General features: G+C 46.4%; 1 protein-coding gene across 1 annotated transcript in view; it reads right to left on the bottom strand.

Annotated features, from left to right (window-relative positions):
* Positions 1-15409, bottom strand: part of LOC144492497 (meckelin-like) — a 108555-nt gene extending 93146 nt beyond the window's left edge. Inside the window, exons 1-2 of the mRNA XM_078210584.1 lie at positions 15037-15409; positions 1417-1499 (exon numbers count right to left, since the gene is read on the bottom strand). Of these exons, the coding sequence (XP_078066710.1) occupies positions 1417-1499; positions 15037-15220 (267 nt within the window). The 5' untranslated portion in view covers positions 15221-15409. The remainder of the gene's footprint in view (positions 1-1416; positions 1500-15036) is intronic.
* Positions 15410-17497: the final 2088 nt, after the last annotated feature.

Raw genomic sequence — 17497 nt, 5'->3', positions numbered from 1 at the left:
GTGCTATATAGACAAAGCATACCGTATATAGTGTACATAGGGGAGAAGGAAAGGAGAGGGTGCAGAATGTAGTGTTATAGTCATAGCTAGGGGGAAGAGAACAATCAACTTAATATATGGTAGGTCCATTCAAAAGTCTGACAGCAGCAGGGAAGAAGCTGTTCTTGAGTCGGTTGGTACGCGACCTCAGACTTTTGCATCTTTTTCCCAATGGGAGAAGATGGAAGAGAGAATGTCCGGGGTGCGTGGGGTCCTTGATTATGGTGGTTGCTTTTCCAAGACAGGGGGAAGTGTAAACAGTGTCAATGCCTGATAGGCTGGTTTGAGTGATGGACTGGGCTACGTTCAGGACCCTTTGTAGTTCCTTGCAGTCTTGGTTAGAGCAGGTGCCATACCAAACTGTGATACCAGGAAGGATGCTTTCTATGGTGCAATCTGTAAAAATTGGTGAAAGTTGTCACAGACATGCTGAATTTCCTTAGCATTCTGAAAAAATAGATGCATTGGTGGATTTTCTTAATTATAGCGTCAGCGTGGAGGGACCAGGACAGGTTGTTCGTCCTTCCACAGAGCTGGACCTTCCAACCCTCCTGACTGGAGAGCCTAACATGGAGAAAAGAAAAGTGGGAAAACAGGCAAACTTTTATTTCCATGAAACCTGACCTTCCTACTTTATTACTCAACTTTTCACTCCTCGTAAGGACGAAATGCCTCAGACTCATTCAAAAATAGAATCACAGAGTGACACAGCTTGGAAGGAAACCATTCAACCTTTCATGCCTGTGTTGGCCCTTTGGTACAGCGATCCAATTCATCCCATTGTTTCCCCATATGTCCCCTTCCAAAATTCCAACCTTTGATACTTTATCTATTTATATTTTATTAGTGTCACAAGTAGGCTTACATTAACACTGCAATGAAATTGCTGTGAAAATCCCCGAGTAGCCACACTCCGGCGCCTGTTCGGGTAACACTGAGGGAGAATTTAGCACGGCCAATGCACCTAACCGGCACGTCTTTCGGACTGTGGGAGGAAACCGGAGCACCCGGAGGAAACCCACGCAGACACGGGGAGAAAGTGCAGACTCTGCGCTGACAGTGACCCAAGCCGGGAATCGAACCTGGTTCCCTGGAGCTGTGAGGCAGCAGTGCTAGCCACTGCACACTGTGCCACCCAGCACTTGCCATGTTAAGTGGCTGGAAGCACAATACAATAGCTTGGCTGGCTGCAGATGAGCCTGTGCTTAATGTGGAGTGATGGTGCTTTGTCCATTCGGTAAATGAGGGCAAACTGTGTTGTCATAGCGATGTTCACCCTGCCGCACTGTTAAACACCTCAACTTTCCATCAAAGCATTTGACATCAAAATCAACAAGAAGGGAGTTTTCATTTGCCAATTTTCATTTGGTTACTTACTATGCTGTTGCAGGCAGTGCATTGTGCAATGGGGGACCCATTATCAACCATTGTATAGCCAGCATCACAGACACAGTGGAGTCCTAGGAGTGAAAGGCAGGCAGAGTATTAAATCAGTTGATGAGCCACATGGTGATCAGAATTCCCACGGCTCTTGGGATTCTCAGATTATTCTCATTTCCAACAGTATTTTTTTTAACGTCAGTTCTTAAGCCAATGAAAAGCCCTGTGCCCCGAAGCCCACATGTCCTCCCGCTGTCAACCCCGGTTCCAACGCCACCAATGCTCCCAGGGAGGTCACATTTATCGTCATGGTAACGGTGACTGAGTGCACACATCAGGCGATTGATCTGATGGGAATGTGTTCACTCAAAACGTGCCTGTTTCATCGTGTACCCTGCTGCACAGATGCAAAAGAACTTTCATTTCATCACATTTTTTATTTTTAGAATATAGTGCGCTCGTGTGTCTCTGACTGGGGTGATGATGAAGTCCACAGTTTATTTAAGTGAGTTTGTTATTCATTAACATGGTTGGTCCATCCCTGCAAACTGATTGAGCCAGTGATAACCTGCCTGAAGCTAAACAACTCAGAACAATTCTGCTGTTTTGATTGCAAATTGATTCCCTTTTGTCAACAATCGGTTTAGCAAACACAGGGGGGAAAGGAACGACTAATCAATTCCTTTCACAACAATTGCAAGCTTCCAAAAGCTGTCCTTTGGTCGGACCTGCTTTCTGATTAACTGACACAGCAGGTGGACAGTGCGGTGATATCACACAGTAAGAAATGTTTAAATGTCATAGAATCCCGACAGTGCAGAAGGAGGCCATTCGGCCCATTGAATCTGCACCAACCACAATCCCACCCAGGCCCTATCCCTGTAACCCTACATATTTACTCCTCTAATCCCCCTGACACTAAGGGGCAATTTTAGCCTGGCCAATCAACCTAACCCGCACATCTTTCGACTGTGAGAGGAAACCAGAGCACCCGGAGGAAACCCACGCAGACATGGGGAGAATGTGCACACTCCACACAGACAGTGACCCAAGCCGAGAATCGAACCCAGGTCCCTGGGGCTGTGAGGCAGCAGTGCTAACCACTGTGCCAGCGTGCCACTGTCCACGTAGAATAAATGACAGCAAGTCCAAAAGGTTAACATTTTGCAAATACTGTTATTTCTGTACTCCCTTTCCATCAGTGGGCTTGTTTGCTTAGCTCACTCTCAATAATTCATTCAAAGAAATTAGAAACAGAGGCCAGAACTTTTACCACCAGACCCGCCCCCAGAATCAGGGCGGACGAGGCTCGCATAACGGAATTCTCCGTTGGCCTCGGGCGGGATTTTACAAGTCTCGCCCAAGCGAGGTCATAAAATCCCGGCCGTAGAAACTAGAAGCAGTAGTAGGCCATTCGGCCCTTCGGGCCTGCTCCACCATTCACTCTGATCATGGCTGCTCATCAAATTCAATACCCTGATCCCACCTTCCCCTCATATCCCTTGATCCCTTTTGCCCCAAGAGCTGTATCTAATTCCTTCTTGAAATCACACAACGTTTTGGCCTCAACTACTTTCTGTGGTCGCGAATGCCACACATTCACCGCCCTCTGGGGATGAAATTTAAAAGGTTTACCCCTTATCTTCAATCTGTGACTCCTAGTTCTGGAGCTTACAAGCTTGCGGTCATAAATGCAAAAGCCTGAAGTGCATTCTTAATCATTTTGATTAAGAAATGAAAAAGACAGATTTGCACTTACCTGGTGCCTTTCACAACCACCAGACTCCTCAACCTGCTTTACTTTTGAAAATACTCAACGGGTCTGCCAAGCCTGAGGAATTATGGACAGAAATTCTCCCGTCTCGCCCGCCGCAGGAATCGTAGCAGGTGGGACAGTGAATGCGGACGGACCATTCAAAGGTCTGCTGAGCTTGGGCGGGAATTTCTGTTGGAGGGGCGTGCGCGGCTGGAAAATCCTGCCGATGTTTCACATCGAGCGCACTGCTCTGAAGAAGGCACATTCGAGTCAACACATTAACACTGGGTGGTATTTTCCCTCTATTCGGCAAAGCCCGATGGCGGAGATAAAAGGCGAGGTATCTATTCCCTGCCCCTTGACGGTGTGTTACATATCTTGCCGTCTCCTGTACCACGGTGCCGTGGTCAGTCAGCTCATCCAACCCGCAGCTCCCACTCTCATCCAAAGCAGCCGAAAGAACCTCAAACCTGTTTGGACAATTGCACAGGCTGACAGTCCTGCCCTCTGCCCCCCCCCCCCCCCTACCTGCCTCTGCTACAGTCGCACCCTCCTGCCCCCCGACCACTTTTTAAACCAGAAGACCCTATCCTAAAGGGTGTGGCCACCTCCTGGAACAGAGCATCCAGGTAACTCCCTCCCTGATGAGTCGCAGTGTCTGCAGCTCAGCCTCCAGCTCAACGAATCTGAAGCAAAGTTCTGAAGCCGCAAAGCTGATAGGCGGGATTTTACGGCTTTGCTCAGGTGAGACTGGAAACTCCCGCCCGAGGTCAACGGAGATTTCCGTTGTCGGACCTTCACCCGCTCCAATTACGTGGCGGGCTAGGTGATATATCAATACAAGTTGTTGTGACACATCATTTAGGTATTGGGAAAATTAATTCTGAGGGTTTTCCTCCAGCAGTGCCCCATAAGACCACAGACCATAAGATGTAGGAGCAGAATTAGGCCATTTGGCCCATCGACTCTGCTCCTCCATTCAATCATGGCTGATATGAGTCTCATCCCCATTCTCCTGCCTTTTCCCCATAACCCTTGATCCCCTTTTGTACAGGAACCTACCTATCTCTGTCTTAAAGACACTCCAATCGCAAAAACCTGAAAAAACCATATAGAAATAAAAGCCCCAAAATAACAAGCATTGACAGGTTTTGTTGCAAAAAGGGTTATTATATCATAGAAATATGATAGGAATTGAAGTATAGGCATGATGGCACAATGGTCAGCACTGTTGCCTCATAACGCCAGGGATCTAGGTTTGACTCCGGCCTTGGGTGGCTGTCTTTGCGTAGTCTGCACGTTCTCCCCCGAGAGAAGAAAATGATAAAAAGTATATATTTTTTAATATCCCACTGATCTTTCTCCAGGGTTGCACATCACAGCGTCCTGGAGATTGATCTCCAATTCCTCAAGACTTCAGGCCAATCTTGGCAACCCAATGTGTTTTGCTTTTGCATCCACTTTCACTCTTTCTATCTGAACACGGCCAATTGGCAGAAACGGAGGAAGCTCTAGCTGTTATTTTCCACCTCTATTCCAAGAGCTTCAAGTTCGATAGTAGCATCCAGGGCGTCTCATCATTTTAATTTTATTTTGCCCTGAATTGTCCTATCTGAGACATGTTATCAAATGAAAGAATACCTTATAGATTTCCCTGTGGTTAATCAGTGACATTTTCGAAATGGAAGTTGACCTCCTTACCTGTTCTTTTTAGTTCACTTATGTTACACAAGATAATTCGAGTGTTACATTTCTAATTTCTATTATAGAATCATAGAACCCCTACAGTGCAGAAGAGGCCATTCGGCCCATCGAGTCTGTACCAACTCTCTGACAGAGTATCTTAGTAAGAAGTTTAACAACACCAGGTTAAAGTCCAACAGGTTTATTTGGTAGCAAAAGCCACACAAGCTTTCGAGGCTCTGAGCCCCTTCTTCAGGTGAGTGGGAATTCTGTTCACAAACAGAACTTATAAAGACACAGACTCAATTTACATGAATAATGGTTGGAATGCGAATACTTACAACTAATCCAGTCTTTAAGAAACAAAACAATGGGAGTGGAGAGAGCATCAAGACAGGCTAAAAAGATGTGTATTGTCTCCAGACAAGACAGCCAGTGAAACTCTGCAGGTCCACGCAACTGTGGGAGTTACAAATAGTGTGACATAAACCCAATATCCCGGTTGAGGCCGTCCTTGTGTGTGCGGAACTTGGCTATCAGTTTCTGCTCAGCGACTCTGCGCTGTCGTGTGTCGCGAAGGCCGCCTTGGAGAACGCTTACCCGAATATCAGAGGCCGAATGCCCGTGACCGCTGAAGTGCTCCCCAACAGGAAGAGAACAGTCTTGCCTGGTGATTGTCGAGCGGTGTTCATTCATCCGTTGTCGCAGCGTCTGCATAGTTTCCCCAATGTACCATGCCTCGGGACATCCTTTCTTGCAAGAAAGGATGTCCCGAGGCATGGTACATTGGGGAAACTATGCAGACGCTGCGACAACGGATGAATGAACACCGCTCGACAATCACCAGGCAAGACTGTTCTCTTCCTGTTGGGGAGCACTTCAGCGGTCACGGGCATTCGGCCTCTGATATTCGGGTAAGCGTTCTCCAAGGCGGCCTTCGCGACACACGACAGCGCAGAGTCGCTGAGCAGAAACTGATAGCCAAGTTCCGCACACACAAGGACGGCCTCAACCGGGATATTGGGTTTATGTCACACTATTTGTAACTCCCACAGTTGCGTGGACCTGCAGAGTTTCACTGGCTGTCTTGTCTGGAGACAATACACATCTTTTTAGCCTGTCTTGATGCTCTCTCCACTCCCATTGTTTTGTTTCTTAAAGACTGGATTAGTTGTAAGTATTCGCATTCCAACCATTATTCATGTAAATTGAGTCTGTGTCTTTATAAGTTCTGTTTGTGAACAGAATTCCCACTCACCTGAAGAAGGGGCTCAGAGCCTCGAAAGCTTGTGTGGCTTTTGCTACCAAATAAACCTGTTGGACTTTAACCTGGTGTTGTTAAACTTCTTACTGTGTTTACCCCAGTCCAACGCCGGCATCTCCACATCAAGAGTATCTTACCCAGGCCTTCTCCCCTGCCCTGTCCCCACAGCCCACACACATTTACCATGGCCAACCCTTCTAACCTACACATCTTGGGATGCTGAGGAGCAACTTAGCATGGCCAATCAATGTAACCTGCACACCTTTGGACTATAGGAGGAAACCGGAGCACCCGGAAGAAATCCACGAAGTCACGGGGAGAACGTGTAGACTCCACACAGACAGTGACCCGAGGCCGGAATTGAACCCAGATTCATGGCGCTATGAGGCAATAGTGCTCACCACTGTGCCGCCACCATGTCACCATGCCTATACTTCATAACCCTTTTTGCAACAAAACTTATTAATGCTTGTTATTTTGGGGCTTTTAATTCACCATGGTTTTCTCAGGTTTTTGCTATTGGAGTGTTTTTAAGGCAGAGATAGATAGGTTCTTGATCAATAAGGGGATCAAGGGTTATGGGGAGAAGGCAGGAGAATCATATCAACCATGGTTGAATAGTGAAGCAGACTCGATGGGCCGAATGGCCTAATTCTGCTCCTATATCTTATGGTCTATGGAGCATTGCTGGAGGAAAGCCCTCAGAATTAATTTCCCCAATAGCTAAACGATGTGTCACAACAACTTGTATTGATATTGCGCCTTTAATCTAATAAATCATCCCAAGGTGCTTCGCAGGGTTCAAGGTTAGGGATCGCGCAGAAAACCTTTATTACTGTCATTTCAGTTAGTGGCTATGTCAGGTGCCCCTGTGCAATCATCCTCATCTTCAGACGGCAGTGGATTAAACAGCTCACTAAACAGAATCTTAGGCTGTGTTCTGCCAATTTAATAGAACATAGAACATAGAACATTACAGCGCAGAACAGGCCCTTCGGCCCACGATGTTGCACCGACCAGTTAAAAAAAAACTGTGACCCTCCAACCTAAACCAATTTCTTTTCGTCCATGAACCTATCTACGGATCTCTTAAACGCCCCCAAACTAGGCGCATTTACTACTGATGCTGGCAGGGCATTCCAATCCCTCACCACCCTCTGGGTAAAGAACCTACCCCTGACATCGGTTCTATAACTACCCCCCCTCAATTTAAAGCCATGCCCCCTCGTGCTGGATTTCTCCATCAGAGGAAAAAGGCTATCACTATCCACCCTATCTAAACCTCTAATCATCTTATATGTTTCAATAAGATCCCCTCTTAGCCGCCGCCTTTCCAGCGAAAACAATCCCAAATCCCTCAGCCTCTCCTCATAGGATCTCCCCTCCATACCAGGCAACATCCTGGTAAACCTCCTCTGCACCCTCTCCAAAGCCTCCACATCCTTCCTGTAATGTGGGGACCAGAACTGCACACAGTACTCCAAGTGCGGCCGCACCAGAGTTGTGTACAGTTGCAACATAACGCTACGACTCCTAAATTCAATCCCCCTACCAATAAACGCCAAGACACCATATGCCTTCTTAACAACCTTATCTACTTGATTCCCAACTTTCAGGGATCTATGCACACATACACCTAGATCCCTCTGCTCCTCCACACTATTCAAAGTCCTCCCGTTAGCCCTATACTCAACACATCTGTTATTCCTACCAAAGTGAATTACCTCACACTTCTCCGCATTAAACTCCATCCGCCACCTCTCGGCCCAACTTTGCAACCTGTCTAAGTCTTCCTGCAAACTACGACACCCTTCCTCACTGTCTACCACACCACCGACTTTGGTGTCATCAGCAAATTTGCTAATCCACCCAACTATACCCTCATCCAGATCATTAATAAATATTACAAACAGCAGTGGCCCCAAAACAGATCCCTGAGGTACACCACTTGTAACCGCACTCCATGATGAATATTTACTATCAACCACCACCCTCTGTTTCCTATCCGCTAGCCAATTCCTGATCCAATTTCCTAGATCACCCCCAATCCCATACATCTGCATTTTCTGCAGAAGCCTACCATGGTGAACCTTATCAAACGCCTTACTAAAATCCATATATACCACGTCCACTGCCTTGCCCCCATCCACCTCCTTGGTCACTTTCTCAAAAAACTCAATAAGGTTAGTAAGGCACGACCTACCTGCCACAAAACCATGCTGACTATCACCTATCAATTCATTACTCTCCAAATAACTATAAATCCTATCCCTTATAATTTTTTCCAACATCTTGCCGACAACAGAAGTGAGACTCACCGGTCTATAATTCCCGGGGAAGTCTCTGTTCCCCTTCTTAAACAATGGGACAACATTCGCTAACCTCCAATCTTCTGGTACTATACCAGAGGCCAACGACGACCTGAAGATCAGAGCCAGAGGCTCTGCAATCACTTCTCTTGCCTCCCAGAGAATCCTTGGATAAATCCCATCCGGACCAGGGGATTTATCTATTTTCAGACCCTCCAGAATATCCTGCACATCCTCCTTATCAACTGTAATACTGTCTATTCTACTCCCTTGCAACCCAGTGTCCTCCTCAGCTATATTCATGTCCCCTTGCGTGAACACCGAAGAGAAATATTGGTTCAATGCTTCACCAATCTCCTCCGGTTCCACACATAACTTCTGTCTGCCATCTATAACTGGCCCTAAACTTGCCCTAACCAACCTTCTGTTCTTGATTAGATTTAGATTCGTTAAACGTTGCATGCATAAAGAAACAGAGGCAATGATTGTAACACAGCAGAGTTGTTACAGGTTTGATTATTCCTCTCAGACGCCAAAATGATAACCATCAGATCTGCCCCTCATGCGAAAAGGGCTGCACAATCTCAAAAGGCAAGCCTTTTACAAGCTGGCTCTGTGACGCTCATTCTGAGCACGCACTCTGTTCATTAAAACGACTGCAGTTTTTTTTTCTGTGTACAAACACATGGCACGTTGACGCAAGACCCTCGTCAGACCCCACTTGGAGTACTGTGCTCAGTTCTGGTCGCCTCATTACGGGAAGGATGTGAAAAAGATTGAAAGGGTGCAGAGGAGATTTATAAGGATGTTGCCCGGATTGAGTGGCATGCCTTATGAGGATCGGCTGAGGGAGCTCGGTCTTTTCTCCTTGGAGAGACGTAGGATGAGAGGAGACCTAACAGAGGTATATAAGATGTTGAGAGGCATAGATCGGGTGGACTCTCAGAGGCTTTTTCCCAGGGTGGAAATGGCTGCTATGAGAGGACACAGGTTTAAGGTGCTGGGGGGGGTAGGTACAGGGGAAATGTTAGGGGGAAGTTTTTCACTCAGAGGATGGTGGGCGAGTGGAATCGGCTGCCGTCAGTGGTGGTGGAGGCAAACTCAATAGGGTCTTTTAAGAAACTCCTGGATGAGTACATGGGACTTAATAGGAGGGTTATAGGTAGGCCTAAAAGGTAGGGATATGTTCGGCACAACTTGTGGGGCCAAAGGGCCTGTTTTGTGCTGTAGTTTTTCTCTGTTCTATGTTTCTAAGTCTCAACGCCCCAGTTCACCTGCCTCTGACGGCACTGGGTAAGCAAAACACTGCTGATGCTCTTGGCTGTCTCTTGTGTTTCTTGGTAGATGAGTGCAGTTGCACAATTTATCCAACTTACGGTGTTTCACTCAAGGATTTTACTCCCTCCTAGAACTGGGAGGAGGGGGAGGCAGGGCGGAGGTCTAAGATACGACCATCCAATTTGCATTTCTAAACAGTCAAGAAGCATTATTGTCAAGTGGCCAAAGAGGTCTTTTTAGTCATGGAATCGTTTCCCTCAGAAATCCATTCGCAGTTACACAGTGCAACCAACCAAAGTGCCCTCACAGCAACTGTTTCCAAATCCTAAAGGCCCAATTCTGTCCACTTCAGTATTTTTCTTAAAGGCCAGTGGGACTAACGGGATTAGTTTAGGAACATTAGTTGCTGTGCCAATTTAAATGGGCCAATATTATTAACTGGCTAAAAACAAAGCAGATTAAATGATCAGAAATGTCCTGTTCAGTGCAATGTGTTGACTAGTAACAGAGGAACTTGAATGGATATGTGCATGAATCATTGAAGGCGGCAGGACGGTTTCAGAGAGCAGTTAATGAAGCATACAGTATCCCAGGCTTTAGAGGGACATAGAGTACAAGCGATGCTTCCTCTTGTGGGGCATTCTAGGACAAGAGGTCGTAGTCTTAGGATAAGGGGTTGCAAATTTAAAATAGAGTTGAGGAGAAACTACTTCTCCCAAAGGGTTGTGAATCTGTGGAATTCGCTACCGCAAAGTGTGGTACGACAGTGAGTAAATATAGGGAGGAATTAGATAGATTTTTAATTGGCAATGGGTTGAAGGGTTTTGGGGAAAAGGCAGGAAAATGGGGATGAGGAGCATATCAGCCAGGATCGAATGGCAGAGCAGACTCGATGGGGTGAATGGCCTAATTCTTCTATATCTTATGAACAAGAGCAAGGAGATCATTTTCAACTTGTAGAAGACACCAACAAGTTTGGCCTGGTGTATCCAGTTGTGGGCGCCGCACTTTAGGAAAGATGTGAAGGCATCGGAGAGGGTGCAGGAAAGATTCATGACAATGATTCCAGGAATGAGGAACTTCAGTTATGAAGGTAGATTGGTGAAGTCAGAACTGTTTCCCTTGGAGAGAAGAAGGCGGAGTGGGGATTTGATAGAGCTATTCAAATCCAAGAGGGGTCCGGACAGAGTAGATAGGTAGAAACTGTTCTCACTCATCAAAAGATCGAGAATGAGAGGACACAGATTTAAAGTAATCGGCAAAAGAAGCGAAAGCAACGAGAAAGACCTTTCTGTGCAGCAAGTAGTGGGGTCTAGAATGTGTTGCCTGAGAGTGTGGTGGATGCAGGTTCAATCGAGGCATTCAAAAAGGAATTAGACTGTTAGCTGAAAGGGGAGAATGTGCAGGGTTACGGGGGAAGGTGGGGGAATGGTCCTAAATGAATTGCTCATTCAGAGATGGGCTGAATGGTCTCCTTCCACTGTAACAATTCTGTGATGAAGATGGGAATCAAAAGATTTTACAACAAAGGAGGCATTTAGGTCCATCACGCCGTTTATTAATTAGAATCGCTGCAGAAGAAGGCCATTTGGCCCATCGAGCCTGCACCGACAACAATCCCACTCAAGCCCTTTTCCCCGTAACCCCATCCATTTACCCAGTTAATCCCCCTGACTCTAAGGTACAATTTAGCATGGCCAGTCCACCCAATCCGTACATTCTTGGAGATCTGATCCTGCTTAGTTCCATTTGCCTGCTCTTTGCTCAGGACCTTTAAAATGCTTTTTCAAATATTTACCCACTTTCCTTTTACAGGGTTCAATATATCCACCACTATCTGTGCCAGGACATTCCATGTTCTGCTAACCCTCAGCTAATAAAAAAAACCCTCTGAATCTTTCCCTTCAAACATTTAGTGTTGATGTCAGATTTAGGCCTCTATAATCTACCAGTTCAGTGACCAGTCAAGGTGGTTTTTATCCAATTTACCTGCATAATTTACCTTCAGGAATTTTTAACATTGCCACCAAATCTCCTCCCAGCCTTCTATCTTCTAAAGACAATGGGTGGGAGTTTCTGGCCGCGCTCATCCCAAAATCGGAGAATTCTGCCTGAGGTCAATGGACCTTTGCATGGTCCACCCCCCACCCGCTACGATTCCCGTGGCAGGCGGGATGGGAAAATTCCGTCCAATTTCTCCAACCTTTCCTTACAATTAAACTCAATTCCAATGTTTAAAACAATAAACTCTTCCACCACAACAGTCTCACCAATGCCCACCAATGCCTCTACTTTCTCAGAAGACGAAGGAAATTTGGCATGTCAGCTACAACTCTTACCAACTTTTACAGATGCACCATAGGAAGCATTCTTTCTGGTTGTATCACAGCTTGGTATGGCTCCTACTCTGCCCAAGACCACTAGAAACTACAAAAGATCGTGAATGTAGCCCAACCCATCACGCAAACCAACCTCCCATCCATTGACTCTGTCTACACTTCCCGATGCCTCGGCAAAGCAGCCAGCATAATTAAGGACCCCACGCACCCCGGACATTCTCTCTTCCACCTTCTTCCGTCGGGAAAAAGATACAAAAGTCTGAGGTCACATGCCAAGCGACTCAAGAACTCAAGATACAATACTTTTCACTGTATACTAATACACGTGACAATAATAAATCAAATCAAAATCAATCACTTATAGCCATTAGATGATAAGGTTCTTGGTTTCATTAACATTTCGGGTTCTCTGTCTCGATACTGTAGCAGAGCCATTGACCAGTCTGATTCCTGGGATGGCAGAATTGTCGGATGAGGAGAGATTGGGTTAACTAGGCCTGTATTCATTGGTATTTAGAAGGATAAGAGGGGATCTAATTGAAACGTATACATTTCTGACAGGGCTGGTCAGACTGGATGCAGGGATGGGGTTTCCTTTGGCTGGAGGTCCTGGAATAAAGAGTCACAGCCTCAGGATATGGGGTAGGCCATTTAGGACTGAGGTAAGGAGAAGTTTCTTCACCCACAAGGGCGGTGACCTGTGGCACTCTCTACCACAGAAGGGTGTAGAAGCCAAATCACGGAAAATATTTAAGAAAAAATTTCGAGACTCTAAAAGTATCAATGGGTATGGGAAAAGTGTGGTGCAGAGATACAGGATCAGCCATGATCATGTCAATGATCATTAGGGGTGGCACTGCGGCACAGTGGTTAGCACTGCGGCCACACAGGGGCCTGGGTTCAATTCCAGCCTTGGATGACTGTGTGGAGTTTGCACATTCTCCCTGTGTTTGTGTAGGTTTCCTCCAGGTGCTCTGGTTTCCTCCCACAGTCCAAAGATGTGCAGGTTAGGTAGAGTGGCCATATTAAATTGCTCTTTAGTGTCCAAAGATTTGTAGATCAGCGGGGTAAATGTGCGAGGTTATCGGGATAGGGCCTGGGTAAGATGCTTTTTTTGGAGAGTTGGTGCAGACCCAAATGGCCTTCTTCTGCACTGTAGGGATTCTATGGGATGATGGAGCTGGCTTGCAGGGCCAAATGGCCTACTCCTGCTCCTATTTTCTATGTTTCTATGCAAGTGATAAGAGTGATAGTGAAGCCAATTAATTTTACCTCTGTTATGTTTTTAAATGAAATGATTGGGCCAGAGAAGCAGGGGTAACAGTCAGGTATCTCAATATAAATTACCCGTGATGATTGTAGAAAGGATTTGAACCACACAGCTGAGCAAGGCTCTGTTACACAAGGATTCGGTCAAGTACTCGCTGCCAGGTTACACAGGAATGTCTCTAAGTGGGTCCGAAGCAGCACAAACCAAGCCGGGTCAACTTGGTGCAGGTCCCCATTCAGCCACTTTACTGTAGCCAAATGTCAAGGAGTTTCTGGAAGAATCTCACTTGCTTCCAACACTTTTAACTTGTGTTAAACTAAGAGGTTGGTATGAGTAAGGCATATTAAACAAGAGGCGGCCTAGATTCTCTATGAACCAGAAGTGCTAATTGCGCATGTACAACAAGACCAACAATGTACGTTTATGTAATGCCTTTAAGGTAGTGAAACAATCCATAGCATTATCAGGCAGAATGTAACATTGGGGCCACATATAGAGACAATAAAACAGTTCCCCAAAAGCCTGCTCAAAGTAAAGGAACGTGTTCGGGGCAGTGTTCACGTACATGTAATGTATGAAATGCAGCAGCCAAGCTGTGCACAGCAAGATTCCACAAACAGCAATATGATAACAGATGATTTGTGACTATATGACAGGGCATAACTTGCCTGCTTTCCTTCACAGTGCCATCAGCTGTTTTACATCTACCCCAAGCCACAGCAGATGGGGCCTCAGTTTAATAAAATTCCTTCAATGCTGCATTGGAGTATCATACAATCCCTACAGTGCTGGAGGAGGCCGTTCAGCCCATTGAGTCTGCACCAACTTGTTTGAGAGAGTCCTATCCTTGTAACCCCATGCATTTACCCCATTAATTCCCCCTAATCTACACATCTTGGGACACTAAGGGGCAATTTAGCATGGCCAAAACACCTAACCCGCACGATCCTTTAAAACAGAGATGATGAGGAATTTCTTCAGCCAGAGAGTGGTGAATCTGTGGAACTCTTTGCCACAGAAGGCTGTGGGGAGGCCAGGTCATTAAGTGTCTTTAAGACAGAGATAGATAGGTTCTTGATTAATAAGGGGATCAGGGGTTATGGGGAAAAGAGAAAAATCAGCCACGATTGAATGACGGAGCAAACCCGATGGGCCAAGTGGCCTAATTCTGCTCCTATGTCTTATGGTCTTTGGAGCGTGGAAGGAAACCGGAGCACCAGAAGGAAACCCATGCAGACATGGGGAGAACGTGCAAACTCCACACAAACTGTCTCACCAGAGGCCTTAATTGAACCCAGGTCCCTGGCGTGTGGGGCAGCAGCACTAACCACTGTGCCACCGTGCTACCCTGTCAGTCTGGATTTGGGGACTTATTAGCTGGAGTGGAACCTGAAGCCACAACCAGAGGAGTCTGAGCCACAGCTAACATGCCAAGTACTTCAACTCAATCACCCATTAATCTTCTACATTTAAGGGAATGTAAAAGCCTCATTGCTGAATTATGCTACGTTGAGTGCATTCATTCCTTATCCTTTGCTACAGTTTAGATGCAGCATTTTCTGAGCTGAAATGGGTATTTCAGCAGTAAATCACAGCTCCCACATGCCGAGAATGTCAGGGAACAGACTGAGCTGCCTCGGCCCTGTTGGTTTCGAGCCTTGCAGCCTCCCAGTGAATGGGGCGCAGGACGAGGACAATAGCACAGTGCTGGCTCTTACCGTCAGCGCTCGCCTTGAGATCCTTGCCGCACGGGGAGCACTGCAGGCGGGAGGCATCGTAGAACTGGGAGCTGGTGCAGGATTGCGGCTGGGCGAAGGACAGAGAGGTGTCGGTGGTCTGAGCCAGGCACAGCCTGCCGAGCAGAGTGGACACAAGCACATAGACAGAGAGCGCAGCCACCATCTCCTTTACTGCTAAGTTTAAACCGGCACCGTTTTGTGTGTGTACAATCCGTGACTATGGTTTCCAGACGCAGTGTCAAATTACACACTCAAATAATCCCTTTCCCCAGACACAGCACTGCACTCATTCAACACACACACACATACACAGTCCTCCTTCCTTATCCTTTCCCTTGCCCATCTTGGAGTCACACCCTTTCCCAAACTGTACTTTATCTTCAATGAACAGAAACTATTGAATGTTTTTATCTAAAAAAAAATCTCTGCTGCTGAAAGCTATTGTTTTAAGTTTAAGTTTATTTATTAGTGTCACAAGTAGGCTTACATTAACACTGCAATGAAGTCACTGTGAAAATCCCACAGTCACCACACTCCAGCGCCTGCTCGGGTACACAGAGAGAATTTTAGCACGGCTATTGCTAATAAACTGAGTTGTGTGTAAAGACAAAATTTGCATTTTATTTACTTTAAAGGTGGCGCAGTGGTTAGCACTGCTGCGTCACAGCGCTAGGGACCTGGGTTTGATTCCCAGCTTGGGTCACTGTCTGTGTGGAGTTTGCATGTTTTCTCTGTATCTGCGTGGATTTCCTCTGAGTGCCCTGGTTTCCTCCCACAGTCCGAGAGATGTGCGGGTTAGGTGCATTGGCCCTGCCAATCCTGTCCTATTCTCTCCCCATAGATACTGTCAGACCTGCTTAGATTTTCCAGGATTTTCTGTTTTTGTTTCAGATTCCAGCATTTGCAGTAATCTGCTTTTATATTAATAACTAGTTGACCTGATTTAGTGATATTAATTAAGGGAAAAATATTGGCCAAGACACAAGGGAGAACTTCCCTGCTATTGCTCCAGGCCCTTACAAGTACCCAGTAGCACCTTCAGGGAGACATCACTGATGGGGCCATTGACCATGTTGACTTCACATTAGCAGGTCTGTGGCTCTCCCTGCTAATTTCAAACTCTTTTAACCTGGATGTTTGGACTGTCCCTTTAAGTGCTGCAGTTGAATTTGTGCATCATGTATGGGGTTATCACAGTCACTGGCACAAAGTGGACCTGAAATCGGCAAGTACAAAGAACAAAGAAAATGACAGCACAGGAACAGGCCCTTCGGCCCTCCACGCCTGCACCGACCATGCTGCCTGACTGAACTAAAACCCCCTACCCTTCCGGGGACCATATCCGTCTATTCCCATCCTATTCATGTATTTGTCAAGACGCCCCTCAAAAGTCACGATTGTATCCGCTTCCACTACCTCCCCCGGCAACGAGTTCCAGGCACCTACTACTCTCTGTGTAAAAAATCTGCCTCGTACATCTCCTTTAAACCTTGCCCCTCGAACCTTAAACCTGTGCCCCCTAGTAATTGACTCTTCCACCCTGGGAAAAAGCTTCTGACTATCCACTCTGTCCATGCCTCTCATAATCTTGTAGACTTCTATCAGGTCTCCCCTCAACCTCCGTCGCTCCAGTGAGAACAAACCAAGTTTCTCCAACCTCTCCTCATAGCTAATGCCCTCCATACCAGGCAACATCCTGGTAAATCTTTTCTGTACCCTCTCCAAAGCCTCCACATCCTTCTGGTAGTGTGGCGACCAGAATTGAACACTATATTCCAAGTGGGCCTAACTAAGGTTCTATAAAGCTGCAACATGACTTGCCAATTTTTAAACTCAATGCCCCGGCTGATGAAGGCAAGCATGCCGTATGCCTTCTTAACTACCTTCTCCACCTGCATTGCCACTTTCAGTGACCTGTGTACTTGTACACCCTGATCCCTTTGCCTATCAATACTATTAAGGGTTCTGCCATTTACTGTATATTTCCTATCTGTATTAGACCTTCCAAAATGCATTACCTCACATTTGTCCGGATTAAACTCCATCTGCCATCTCTCCGTCCAAGTCTCCAACTGATCTATATCCTGCTGTATCCTCTGATGGTCCTCATCGCTATCCGCAAATCCACCAACCTTTGTGTCGTCCGCAAACTTACTAATCAAACCAGTTACATTTTCCTCCAAATCATTTTTATATATTACAAACAGCAAAGGTCCCAGCACTGATCCCTGAGGAACACCACTTGTCACAGCCCTCCATTCAGAAATGCACTCTTCCACTGCTATCCTCTGTCTTCTTTGACCGAGCCAGTTTTGTATCCATCTTGCCAGCTCACCTCTGATCCTGTGCGACTTCACCTTCTGCACCAGTCTGCCAAGAGGGACCTTGTCAAAGGCCTTACTGAAGTCCATGTAGACAACATCCACTGCCCTACCTTCAT

This window comes from Mustelus asterias, chromosome 4 (genome assembly GCF_964213995.1).
Source record: "Mustelus asterias chromosome 4, sMusAst1.hap1.1, whole genome shotgun sequence".
NCBI classification, from domain to species: domain Eukaryota; kingdom Metazoa; phylum Chordata; class Chondrichthyes; order Carcharhiniformes; family Triakidae; genus Mustelus; species Mustelus asterias.
This window is presented reverse-complemented; position numbering and strand designations above follow the sequence as displayed.